The sequence below is a fragment of the Odocoileus virginianus genome, chromosome 3 (assembly GCF_023699985.2).
Source record: "Odocoileus virginianus isolate 20LAN1187 ecotype Illinois chromosome 3, Ovbor_1.2, whole genome shotgun sequence".
Lineage (NCBI taxonomy): Eukaryota > Metazoa > Chordata > Mammalia > Artiodactyla > Cervidae > Odocoileus > Odocoileus virginianus.
Window position 1 is genome coordinate 59,003,910 of NC_069676.1, and position 13,337 is coordinate 59,017,246.

General features: G+C 40.9%; 1 protein-coding gene across 3 annotated transcripts in view; it reads right to left on the reverse strand.

Moving 5' to 3' along the window:
- Window positions 1–13,337, reverse strand: part of FAT2 (FAT atypical cadherin 2) — an 87,739-nt gene that overhangs the window by 36,699 nt on the left and 37,703 nt on the right. For all 3 annotated transcript variants that reach the window (XM_070465651.1, XM_070465649.1, XM_070465650.1), the window contains exons 9-11: window positions 12,572–12,782; window positions 4,055–8,104; window positions 2,320–2,516 (exon numbers count right to left, since the gene is read on the reverse strand). In XM_070465651.1, coding sequence (XP_070321752.1) covers window positions 2,320–2,516; window positions 4,055–8,104; window positions 12,572–12,782 — 4,458 coding nt within the window. The remainder of the gene's footprint in view (window positions 1–2,319; window positions 2,517–4,054; window positions 8,105–12,571; window positions 12,783–13,337) is intronic.

The window sequence follows — 13,337 nt, forward strand, 5'->3', positions numbered from 1 at the left end:
AGACAAAGAAGAGGGAGATTGTGGGAGATATGCTAAGACCCAAGGAGACAGAGTAACAGGACAAGACAGAAGCAGAGAGAGAGATTAGAGAGCAGAGGTGGAAGTGGGGGAGGGGAGAGAAGCGGACAGAGGGAGGGAGCAGAATATAATAAATTGGAACATGCAGGGAAAATGGAGATGAAAAGGAGTAAGATGACGGGAAACCTAGTCAGAAAAGCAGAGAATGAGAGAGAATTTCCACTGTCTGAAAGCTTACACTCAGGGCTAGAAGTGAAAGTGAAAGTCGCTCAGTCGTGTCTGATTCTTTGCAACCCCATGGACTGTAGCCCACCAGACTCCTCTGTCCATGGGATTCTCCAGGCAAGAGTACTGGAGGATCTCCAGGGGATCTTCTCCAGTGGATCTTCCCAACCCAGGGATTGAACCCAGGTCTCCCGCATTGCAGACAGATTCTTGACCATCTGAGCCACCAGGACCTGCCACAATCTCTTACTCCATAAGGGCCACATTTCGAAGTGTGTGGCACAGGGAGAGGCTGGAGTTCCCTGAGAACCCAATGTTTCTCCAGCTGCTGGAGCTGGACACAGTTTCCAAGCAAACTTGTCCCCCCATTACCAAGTGTGGGTTAGCATGGACCCCCGTATATGCTCTGGGTGGAGGTTTTGTGCCTGGCAGGCTGTGTGGATATGGCCCCCCAGACTCTTTCCCCTGGCTCTCGTTATGCTCTTGATCACCTCTGAGAAGGCTAAGGTGAGCTTGGCCCCAGACTCCCCCAGCATGAGGAGGATACAGACTGATTAGAAGGATGCTGAGACAAAAGAGAAAGAATGTATGGCCACTGTTCTCCCCAAAAGGTTGCCCTTCTGAGACCATCCAAAAGGTGGTCATCTTGGATCCTGCAGAGACATTTTCCGTGCACCTCACTGAATAATCCAGGTTCTCTTTTTCTACTATGCTTCTGTGAGATTGGAGCATAGAAAACAGAGGAAGGAAAGTTGATAGGATATATGATTTTTGTGTATCCCAAGGTATGTGTCCATATATATGTATACAAATAAAGTATGAAGAACTGAAATATACATATATGCACATACTTATATAAGTATATTTGCTTGAGTTAGAGATGTACATTTACCTGTATGAATGGGTGTGTTATGGATGAATGTTATTTGGTGGCTCAGTTGGTAAAGCATCTGCCTGCGATGTGGGAGACCTGAGTTTGATCCCTGTGTTGGGAAGACCCCCTGGAGAAGGAAATGGCAACCCACTCCAATTCTCTTGCCTGGAAAATTCCATGGACGGAGGAGCCTGGTAGGCTACAGTCCATGGCGTTGCAAAGAGTTGGACATGACAGAGCGACTTCATGCATGCTTCATGCATGCATGCTTATGTGTATCTTTGTGTGTATGTATATATGTATTTGCATATTTATAGAGTTATAGATGATCTTTCAACTATGTGTATGTGTGTGAGTGCCTACATATAAGTGTGCACTTATATGTATATATACTGAAGAACTGGATTTTTTATACACTTGAGTTATGCTAACTTGATATAATAAAAATTTAATATTAATAGTTTAACTTTATTTGCAAACCTTCAAGTAATGCAACTCCCCCAAATTAAAAATTATTTCTTGTGTTTTAAAAAACATGTTTAAAAGCAAAGCTACATGGCAATGGTTGTTGATTTATGTCCTCTAAGAATGCAGTTTTTCTCCTGATATATGTGTGTGTGTGCACGCACATGAGGTCCTTAGGAAAGTCTCCCTTATCAGAAATGTAGCTACCCTGTCTGTATGTTTGTGTATACATGTATCCTGGAGGAGGGTTTCCGTTGGTCTGTGTAATGCATGCAGATGTAGGGATATGCACATAAAGACATGGTGAGTGGTGCAGGGCGTCTCTGGGGGCAGGTCTCTTTGGATATATTGGATAACAATGAGCCATGCTAACAAGTTGAGTGATAGAGTGACTTTTCCATTGAGCACAGCAGTCTGTTTGGAGAGTGAAGTTACTTACTTCTGGATATGTTTTTCAGAAAAAAGGATCTTTGTAGGGAGTAGGGGATGGGGAGCAGGGAGAGCTATGGACCATGAATCCTAAAGAGCTTGGTGACATCCTTTTGGGAAGGGCAAGGAATTACCTGGAACAGTCCCTGCCCCAGGCACTAGTCTGAGGCTGGCCAGGGAGAAGCAAGGGAAGGTTTGGTCAGCGATGGCCCGCCTCAGAGATGGTACTCTGAGTCCTTCTCCTTCCTCTTACCCTTTGCTCCAGCTTCCTTATCTCCAGTCCTCCCCTACCCTCACCTGGCTCTCACCTGTGAGCACTGTGGGCTGTTATCATTGATGTCCAAGACAAAGATCTCCACAGGGACTGAAGCCTGGAACTTGCCATCGGAAGCTGTGATTCGGAGCAAGTACTTGGCTGTGTGCTCACGGTCCAGGGTCTTCCTCGAGAAAATTCTCCACTCATCTCCAACTTGGCTGATGCCAAACTGGCCCAGGGGGTCTCCCTCTAGAAATACGGGACAGAGTTTCCTGAAGCCAAGCCATAGGAACAAACCAGGCTTTGTACTGTAGGTGACTGCCCACCTGACACTTTTTTTTAGGATTGCAGGGAAAGGCAACAATTTCCACCTTTAGCTAGGGACCCACAGTTCTTCAATGAGTCAGTTATTTGGTGTTATAAAACCTCTCTCAACTTCAAAGTTCTCCTGTTAAATGGAATTACTGCAAGAAACACTGCTCCAAAATACGTAGCTAAGGGGCACATTTCTTATTTTGTGTGCATTGGAAGACTTGGAGGAAATTAAAGGGAAGCAGATAACAATTCTAGACAAGAACCTTCTAGTATCCAGTATCTGTTCAACAGTGGAGGGCTGGAAAGTGATCAATAACATTAAACTCTCTGAGGTTTTATTTTACAACTGAGTACACAGGCTAACTGGAGGTTCAGATGGGTCATTAGGTTTGCTTCTGAGTCATCTTTTCTTGACCTCCATCATTGAGAGGGAAGATGGATTTTCGAGATTCTAAGATTCCAGAGCTCCAAGATTCAGCTATTCCCAGAGTTGATGATACAGTGACACTTATTATGTTATTATTCAGAGATTTTTAAGATTTTTGTGTTTTTAAGAGTCTGATATTTTAAGATGATAAGATTCTATTTCACTAAGACTCCATGTTTCAAACAACTTTGATCCAGGCTCTGTCTCCAGGAGTCTATAACTCTTGGTTGGAATGTCACGCTTGTTAACTCTCCACCAGACAGCTGCGAGAGCAGAAGAAACCACGACTATGGGAATGGGATGACAAGGCACCTGGGACACAGGGACAGGGACACTGCAAAGTAAGGAAACTCTCTTTGGCCACCAGTTGGCTGGTTTCACCCCTGGACAGAGATTGGAGTCGTTTAGGTTTGCAGTAGTTATCTACTGGGGAAAGCAGTTTGTAGGGTCTGGTTTTAATGCCAGTCCTGATGCAAGCTTGGAGTGTGACCTTGGTTGAGTTTCTCCTCCTATCTGGGCTTTGTTTCTCCCATGTGTGTGTGAAAGAAGAGGATTGGGTGGGAATCATATCCAACCCAGTTAACACTCAGGTCCTATGATTGACTAGGAAGCATTTTCTACTATCCACAACTTGCCCTTGGCAGAGTACTACTCTGCAAGAATAGTCACCTCACAGAGTTTCTATAGACCACACAACTGTTGATCCCCTCTCCATCTTCCAGAAGCTAACTGAGAACAGTTACAGTATCTCCCTTCTGTTTTATCTACTTCAGCTAAGGTAATAAGAAATCCTCTTTACAAAGCACTTTCTAATTTATAGGGAGCTATCAAAGCTTTTTCAAGTTAGATCCTATCAGCATCCCTTGAGGTGAATTAAAACAGCCGTGCCAAGTCTATCACTGGAGCAATTGAGGTCCTGGAAAGTTAAGTGATTTGCTCAAAATCACACTGGTAAGTGGCAGAGCAAGGACTTAAACCCATGTCTTAAGAAACATCTTACTGGAATTTTTTTCAATGCATCCCACTCTAAGATAGGTATCCTTACCTGTGATATAGCAGGTGACCTGTCTATTCTGCTCAGAGATATCAGCATCCAAGGTTTTAAGAGTGGCCACAGGCTCACCAGGCTCGCTATTCTCAACCACAGATCCTCTATAGTCTTCTGAAGCAAATCGGGGGGCATTGTCATTTTCATCTGTAATGAAGACTTCAACCAGGACCTGAGAAGATAGCTGGATGGTCTGGCCGTGGTCATAGGCCACTACATAAAAGTGGTAGATCTGGTTGGTCTCACAGTCAAGTTCCTGGAGTGTGGTGATCCAGCCAGTTTCACTGTCAATGGCAAAGAGTTCATGGATATTGCTACCAGGGTCCACTGGCAGCCTGTAGCTCACCTGGCCATCATCCCCAGTGTCCTGATCATTGGCAGTCACTTGAATGACTGAGGTCCCCACTGGCATGTTCTCAGTGAGAACAGCCTTATATGGATCAGCCTCAAATATAGGCCTATTGTCATTGACATCCTTCACTTGGATGTTGACAGAGACCAAGGAACCCAAGTAAGTGTCATTATGGGGGCAATGAGCCATCAAGTCAATCTGGTACCATTTGGTGGACTCATAATCCATGGCCTTCCTCACCTTTAGAACCCCTGTGTTTTGGTCCAAGGAGAAGATGCCATCCTTGTTGCTCTCTGGCGTGGTGCCCTGCACCAGGCTATAGATGACTGGATCTTGAGCTGCCACTGCTTTAACAGAACCAATTTCAGACCCCTCTGGAAGGTCTTCTGATGCAGAAAAGGTATATAGAGGTTCAGAAAATTGGGGCAAGGATACTTCATTAGGAACCACCTGAAGTCGTAACAGCATGAGAGAGTTCCAATGAGGAGGGCCCCCATCCTGAGCTTTAATTTTTAAGTCAAAGGCCCGATTTTCCAATCCCACCAGGCTCTCCTTCACCTTGACAACACCAGTAATTGGGTTGACTTCAATGACCTCTTCTTCCAAGTCCTCCACTGAGTAGGTGACATCTGCATTCCGGCCTTCATCTGCATCATAGGCCAGCACCTGGATGACCGGGGAGTCCTTACTGACATTGGACTGAATGGATACAGTGTACTCAGATGCCTTGAACTGTGGAGGGTTGTCATTTTCATCCGTGAGGATGATCTTCACAGTGCAGAAGGCCACACGTCCTCCCCGATCCTGAGCCATGACCTTAATAGCAATGACCCTTTCTGTGGAATTTTCCCGGTCTAGTTTCTGCAGTGTGGTGATCTGGCCACTTGGGTTTATGGAGAACTTCTCGCTTGCTAGTTTATTGATGATGGTGTAATCTACAGTGCCATAGGGACCACTGTCTTTGTCTATGGCTAACAACTCAATCACCTTGGTCCCCACCTTTGCATTCTCGGCCAATTCTGCCTCATAAATATGCTGCTGGAATTCTGGGCTGTACTTGTTGGCATTTGTAGTGTTGATATACACAGGTACAGTTGCTCGGAAGACCCCATCAGAAGCACCTACCCTCAAATTGTAAGAAGAGTCCAAGTGCTTTTTGCAAAGGTTGTACATAGAAATTATTCCCGATGAGCTGTTAATGGAGAAGTGCCTGTCCTGATTGCCAGAAAGAATCAGGTACTCCAGGTGGGAGGTGTCCCTGCTGTCAGGGTCAAGAGCTTGAACTTTGAGAACCAGGTGTCCGCAGGTTGCCAGCTCACTGACATTGGCTTCGTACTGAGGTTGCCTGAACTCTGGGGGGTTGTCATTGATGTCAGACACATTGACAACCACAAGGGTTTCACCAGTGAGTGGAGGATCTCCTCTATCCATGGCCCTGACTTTCACATGAAAATGTTGTTGGGCTTCATAGTCCAACTCTTGAACTGTGGACATTTCCCCTGTGCTCCCATTGATCTGGAAGAATTTGGAAACATCTGAGCCATCCTCTATGATCTGGTAAGAGACATCACGGTTCTTTCCTGAATCCTGGTCAGAAGCCAACAGTTGGATGACAGGAGTCTGAGCAGGCAAGCCTTCTGAGATTGAAGTGGTGTAGACCAACTGAGAGAAAGTGGGAGGATTATCATTCACGTCCTCCACCAGGACTTCCACAGTGGCTTCAGAAAATGATCCCAGAGCAGTGTCTGTGGCTCTGACTGTGAACACGTGTTTGGTCTTAGACTCATAGTCCAAAGGGCCTGTTACGGTTAGGACACCAGTCTTAAAGTCAGTGGTGAACAGCATCAACGGCTCTTCTTCTACAATATTGTAGATGAGCCGGAGTCCCTCTGGACTCCGGGCCTGGGTGTGCAGAATAGGGGTATAGAGTGTGATATTTTCAGGCACTCTGACTTTGTAGTAAGGTGTCTGAAACAGTGGGTTGGATTTATTTCTCACAATGACAAGTACCTCTTCCTCAGCCTGGAGGGGTGGAGTTCCTCCATCTTGAGCAATGACTTTGAGGCGATACTTATTCAGAGCCTGATAATCAAATGGTTTCCTTAATGATATGTCCCCAAGATAGGGGTCAATTCGAAAATATGTGTAATCTTCTGCAAATGCATAGGTGACAGCACCATTCACCCCCAAGTCCTGGTCAGTGGCAGATACCTGAAAGAGGACATCCCCTGGTTCTGTGCCATCTTGGATGATTGTGTGGTAGGGCAGATGTTTAAATTCAGGGCTATTGTCATTGACATCCTCAACAGAGACTTGGACCAGAGCCTGAGCCACCCTCTGAGGTGTCCGATTGTCCCTCAGTTCCACTGCCACCTCATGAGTGTCCTGCTGTTCTCTGTCAAACCCCACACCTCTCGTCTGCAACACACCTGCTGATTTGAGCATATGAAACATATCTGTGCCATTCAAAAGGAAGTAGGACAAGGTGTCATTCAAATGACTGCCTTGGGCACCAAGAATCACCAATGCCTTTCTGTCCAGTAAATTCTCCTTCACTGTTGCCCTATAGACATCCCGGTCAAACTGCAAGGTTGTGTTAGGAGCTTGTGTCCAAGAAAGTTTTACTAGTGCAGTATCTTGATACAGGCCATCAGAAGCTCTGACAATAAGCTCCCGAGAGACTCCCAAGAGAGCAGGATCCAACACAGATATGTGACCAGTAATGGGATGCATGGCAATAGCTTCATCAGCATTGCCAGTTTTGATGCTATAATTGACTTCTGAGTCATCGTCACTGGCCTGAACCTTAAGGAGCTCCATGCCCCGGTGGATTGGCTTCATTATTGCTACTTCATATATCTGGTCCAAGAACCTGGGAGGACAGTCATTAACATTTCTGACGTTGATTATGACCTGGGCAGCCCTGGGTGCAAATAAGATGGGGCTTCCTTGGTCATGGACGTAGATGTTGAATCGGAAAGAAGGCATGCTTTCATAATCCATCTCTGATGTGGTGGTTAGAGTTCCCATGCTGGGATCAATTTTTAAAAACTTCAGAGTCTCTGGTTCCAAAATTTTATAGACCAACAAGGAATTTGCTTCTTTGTCACTGTCAGAGGCTCGGATCACGAGGGGGTTGTTGTTTTCATCCATGATCATGCTATTCAGTGGAGCTGCTTCACTAATTTGGCCTACAAAAGTTGATTTTGAGAACACGGGAGCATTGTCATTTTCGTCAATGATGTAAACAAGAACCATGACATCAGTAAATGCACCCGCCATATTGCTGCCTCGGATTTTCAGCTGGTAAGATGAAATTTTCTCATGATCCAGTTTCTTCTGAGTGGAAATGAGTCCAGAATATGAGTTCATGGAGAATACGCCATTCTTGTTTCCCTCTCTTAACTCATAGGTAACTTCTGAGAAGCTTGTAGCTGAGATGAGGAGGATTGGGGAACCCACAGGGATTGATTCAGGGATCTCTACAAAGTACTCAGAGTTTGAAAAGACGGGGGCACTGCTGTCAGAGGGGTAGACATGAATGATCACTGTAGCCAGGTCATGCCATTGTGGGGAGCCTTGATCTTCTGCCTTCACTGTTAGAGTATACCGGGCATGATTTGCCTGATCAAGTTTCTGTGCTAGAGTGATGATGCCTAGCAGGGCATTGATGTTGAAGAAACTTTCACTGTTCCCTAAAACAAAAGACAAGAGAAATTGAAGTTTACCACATTCTCAAGAGGTACCAACTAGGCTTTCTAGATCAGTATAAGTCAATCACACAAAAGCTGGGCAGGGCAAAACCCACATCCTGTGCCACCATGGATTTAGTTATGCTACAAGATGTAGGGTAGGTCTGTACTTTATAAAATCTCTTAATTGGTGCACCTAGTAGGTGCTCCATAAATGGAAGGTTTGGGGGCCATAACTTAAAGCTACAAACCAAAGCCATAGTAGGGTTTTGGAGGAAAGAAAGGAGATTTAAACTTTGTAGGAAAATCATACTCCTCTCTGTATTTCAGTGGTGACTTTTATAGGAAAAGCTTCAGTTACATTATATAGAATTTTAAACCATTCTTTATATAACTTTGAATAGCTCTGGTTACACACTCAATAGTTGAAAATTGTCAATGTGGAATCATAAACTGTCTAAACTGAAACAGACTGGGAAAACTGCCTTGTCTATTCCCCGTATAGTCTACTGTGGGAAGATCCTTTGTCTAGGTTGGGAGTGACTGGCAGGGGTTGAGTTGGGAGGGACTGGGTAGCACACCCAGCTCTTGTGGCTCTTGGTCAAATGCCCTTTCCACCACACCTGGATTTCCTAAAGGTTAGGCATTCTCACACCACCTTTATAGGTTTTTTAAAAAAAATATTCAGCCACTACCTGTACAACAGTATAGTATACAGTTTATACCATTATTTAATGGATACTTTCCTTTAAATTGATTTCTTTTTAAAATTTAAAGTATTTTTAACAGGCAACTTTATTTATTGGTTCTTTAAAAAGAAGCACAGTATTGCTTGTTATAAATCAGAGGTTACTATAAAAACCAGTCAATGGAAAATATTTTCTTAAAAATCTGGATAAAATCTATTGCTTGCTAAGAGGGTCTGGCCCAAGACCTACAGTCTTTCTGCCGCAAGTATTAGAAAATTAAAGAGATCCTAGCACTCAAAGGAATCTTCCTTGACTAATCAGGAAGCCCAAATGAGAATAAAAAATGGACTCCTTTCTCCATGTCTGATTGTTATTTTTATAGTCTTTTAAAAATTGGATATTTATTTGGATAAATATAGAATATCATTTCAAATTTAAGTTGAGGGAAGTTGTGATTATGCAACTATGCAACTATGCATTACATAGTTCACAAAAGGTAATGTTGAAAACTAATCATATTTTCCTAAAAAAGTTCTCAAAGTTGTCACAGTTTTGAGAGTCTGACCGTATTTGGGTTGCAACTATTCCTTTTTTTCCCCTTTATCTTTTTTTATACTATGGTAATAACAGGTAACAGGAGGTCTACATTCTTGAATTTTTAGAGGTTATAGTACAATGTTGTTAACTATAAGCACAGTGCTGTACAGAGATCACCAGAACTTATTCAGCTTGCATAACTGGTACTTCTTTTCAGTTTTATTAAGAAATAATTGACATATAACATGGCATTAAAGGTATATAACATAATTTGGTCTATGTTTAAGTATAAACTGCAAAATGGCTACCACAATATTTAGTTAACATCCATCACCTAATATAGTTTTTCAAATACGTTTTTTTTTTGTTTGTTTCCTGCAATGATACCATTACCTATTTAATACCATGTCTAACACCTGAATAATTCTGCTCACTGCCCAGGAGTACAAGTCCTTCACTCAGGGGAGTACTACTTATTACTATGCTTAGTTCATTTATTATTTTAATAGCAAAATAAATAGCCAGGCTTCACCACAAAACCTTCCATTTGATTCTCCCACTAAGGAAAGTCACTCTGCAGCTGACTATTGAGGTGATTTCCCAACTTGCCTTTGTGATACAAATCCTGAGGTTGATCAAAGAATGTGGTTTTAATGAGTAACCAGAAATTTAAAAGTAGTTCCCTTAAAAGTAGCCAAGTAAGCATAACCATAATTTCTTATTATACTGTTGAGAGAAAAAAAATAGGGAAGAAAATTGTATATTCATTTTGATCTTAGCACTGCAGAAAGATGCATAGAAAGATATAAGAGAGAAGTACATGAAGTTATTTTCTCTGGGTTATGAAAGCCATGGCCGAGTGTTATTTTTATTATTTTTTGACCATACTGCTGCATGCAGGATCTTAAATTTGAACCTGTGCCCCTTGCAATGGAAGTCAGTGCAGAGTCTTAACCACTGGACCACTAGGGAAGTCGTCTGAGTGTTATTTTCTTCTTCTTAGATTCTTGTTTTTTTTTTTTTCAGGTTTTAAAGAATAACCATGTGTTACTTCTTTAATCAGAAGATTATTTTAAAACTAACTCACTCTGTAAAATAAAATTAGTACCAGGGGGAATTCCCTGGTGGTCCAGTGGTTAAGACTCCAAGCTTCCTCTACAGGACACCTGGGTTTGATCCCTGGTCAGGGAACTAAGATTCCATATGATGTGAGGCATGGATTTTAAAAATGTTTTAGATTTATTAAAAAAATTAGTACAACATCAGTGGGACTGTCAGTGAGAAAAAAGAGATGATTATACTTCATAAGTCATAAAAATAAGCAATTAATGGGTTATTATTTGCATTATTATTCTTCAGGGATGAATAGACTTCTGCCATATGACAAGGTATAACAACTGTCTCTTCAAAAAAAGAAAATATAAAACATTCTGAGTTCTTGAAAGTATATAAGACATTGACAAGCAGTAAATGAACATTATTATGCTCCATGAAGGCAAAGAGCAAGTCATGCTCACCTTTAATCATCCATAGCATCTTGCCCTATAGGTATTAATTCATATTAAAGATAACAATAATTATTAAGTATCAATTATGAATTATCAAAATTACAAATTATGATTAATAATTAGTTGGGTACTGGATATTATCATTTTTGTCATATTAACTACTTATAAACAACACTTAGTAATAACCCCTGGCACTTGTATAATATTTTACAATTTACAAAGTATTAACATACATTTTCTCTTTTATTCTTCACAAAGAGTTTCTGGCACAGATAATATTCCCATTTTTAGATTAAAAAAAATAATAGATATGAAATCATGATGTGGCCTTAGAAGAAAATACTCCTGAAACTATGCCATATATCTTATCAAGTATTTATAGGTCCCTTTTATTGTACATGCACAAAGATACTATCTTTTAAAATGTTGCATGGGGCTTCTTTAAAAAAAGAAAAGTAGAATTATGTATCACCAAAACTATCATTTAATAGAAAAACCTGTAATCACTTTTTAAAATCCAGATGCATATCAGAATTATCTTGAAACTTTTTGAAAAATACAAATGCCCAGTTATTGCTTTTTTTCTCCAAAGCTACAGATGTTTCTAATGAGCAGCTATGTTTAAAAAACTGGATTATATGATGATCTTTTATCTAGTTTTTTTATTTTTTTTTTCATAGTCAGTGCTTTCATTTCATTTAGTTTGTGTTTTCCAATTACTGCAACTCTTTTTTTTTATGTTCTTTATCAAGTGTAGTACAAAAACTTTCAAATACATACATGTAAATAGTATGTATAATTATATTTTTTAGAAAACTTATAAATTTTTAACTAAAAAAATTCATGACATTTTGATTCCACTTTTATGACTTAGTATGAATAGAATGCTAGATTTCTAATTTTAAAAAAATAGATATGCAACAAGCAACAAAGATTTACTGTATAGCACAGGGAACTACAGTCAATATCTTGTAATAACCTATAATAGAAAATTATCTGAAAAATAATATATGTGTATATGTATAACTGAATCACCCTGTTGTGCACTTGAAACACTGTAAGTCAACTATACTTCAATAAAAAATATATATATTAAGCAAAAAACAAAAATAAGAAGCCTTTATGGATTAATGCTAATGGAACAACAAATTAATTTTTCTAAGACCTTGCACAATCTAAAAAAAATAACAAATTACTATGCTGAACACTTGAAACTAATGTAATATTTTAAGTCAACTGTGCTTCAATAAATATTTTAAATGCAAAAAAAATAAAAAATAAAAAAAAATAAATGTTGCATGGGGGACTTCCTTGACAGTCCAGTGGTTAAGACACTGTGCTCTCAATTTAGTGGGCATTGGTTCAATCCTTGAATGGGGAACTAAGATCCTGCATGCCACATGGTGTGGCCAAAAAAAAAAAATATTGCGTGGACTTCATAAGCATCCTTTGCATGTATGGTCATTGGTGGAGACATATATATATATATATATATATATATATTCTCAATGTAAATTCTCCCATAACTTGAGTAATCCTTTGTTACCAGTCTCATCATCTTTGAAAGCACATTAATTTATGTCATTATAGTTCCAGGGAATGCTCTAGAATGATAATTTGCCAAAGTTTGGCAAGTAATTGACACTTGAATAACTTGCAAATCCATGTTCCTGGTGCTTTTCCTTATTGCCAAAGCCCCTCTCCTCATATCCTGCACTCAGGGTCAGACCTCTCACCTTTGAGGAAGGAGTAGTGGACCTCAGCATTGGCTCCCCGGTCACCATCCATGGCTCGGACCTGGAGCAGCTCTGCTCCAGGGACTGTGGTGTCAGAAACACGTGTCTCATAGTGGAGCTGGGTGAAGCGGGGAGGGTGGAGGTTTCCATCCTCCACGTGAATGGACACCCACACAAAGTTCCTCTTGATGGGCATCTCCTGGTCACGAACCTATGGGCCCAAGCGGGCAATGGGATGAGCAATAAGTGGAATGGAGGAGGCAGGATTAGATAAAGGTCAATGAAATAGAATGCCAGTGAAAAATACACCCAATCGTAACTCTCTGTATTCCTGTAAGCTTTGCTCCATTACATTCTTCCCTCTTTTTAAATAAATTTATCAATTCATGATTATTAGACTGAGCTATTTTCATGGATAATTCCACTTTGGGAGAAAGGCAGAAAAAAGCAGAGGAGCAGTATTTTCCAAATGTGTTCTCAGAGAATATTAGTTCTTCAATACATTAGTGTATTATTTGGGAAAAAAAATTCTATGGTCAAGTAAATTTAGGGAGCACTGAACTAAGCCAAGTTGATGTTTTCTTTGCTGCAGGACTTCTCAGAGCCTTTAATATATATTTAAGTGCCCAGAGGATGATAAAGTAGCATATAAGAACCTTGAGCCTTGGGTCAGAAAGGCTGTGATTCTGGTTCCATCTAAAAAACTGTATGATGGTGAGCAAGTCACTTCCTCTGTGAGCCTCAGGTGTAAGATAAGAGAAATAGG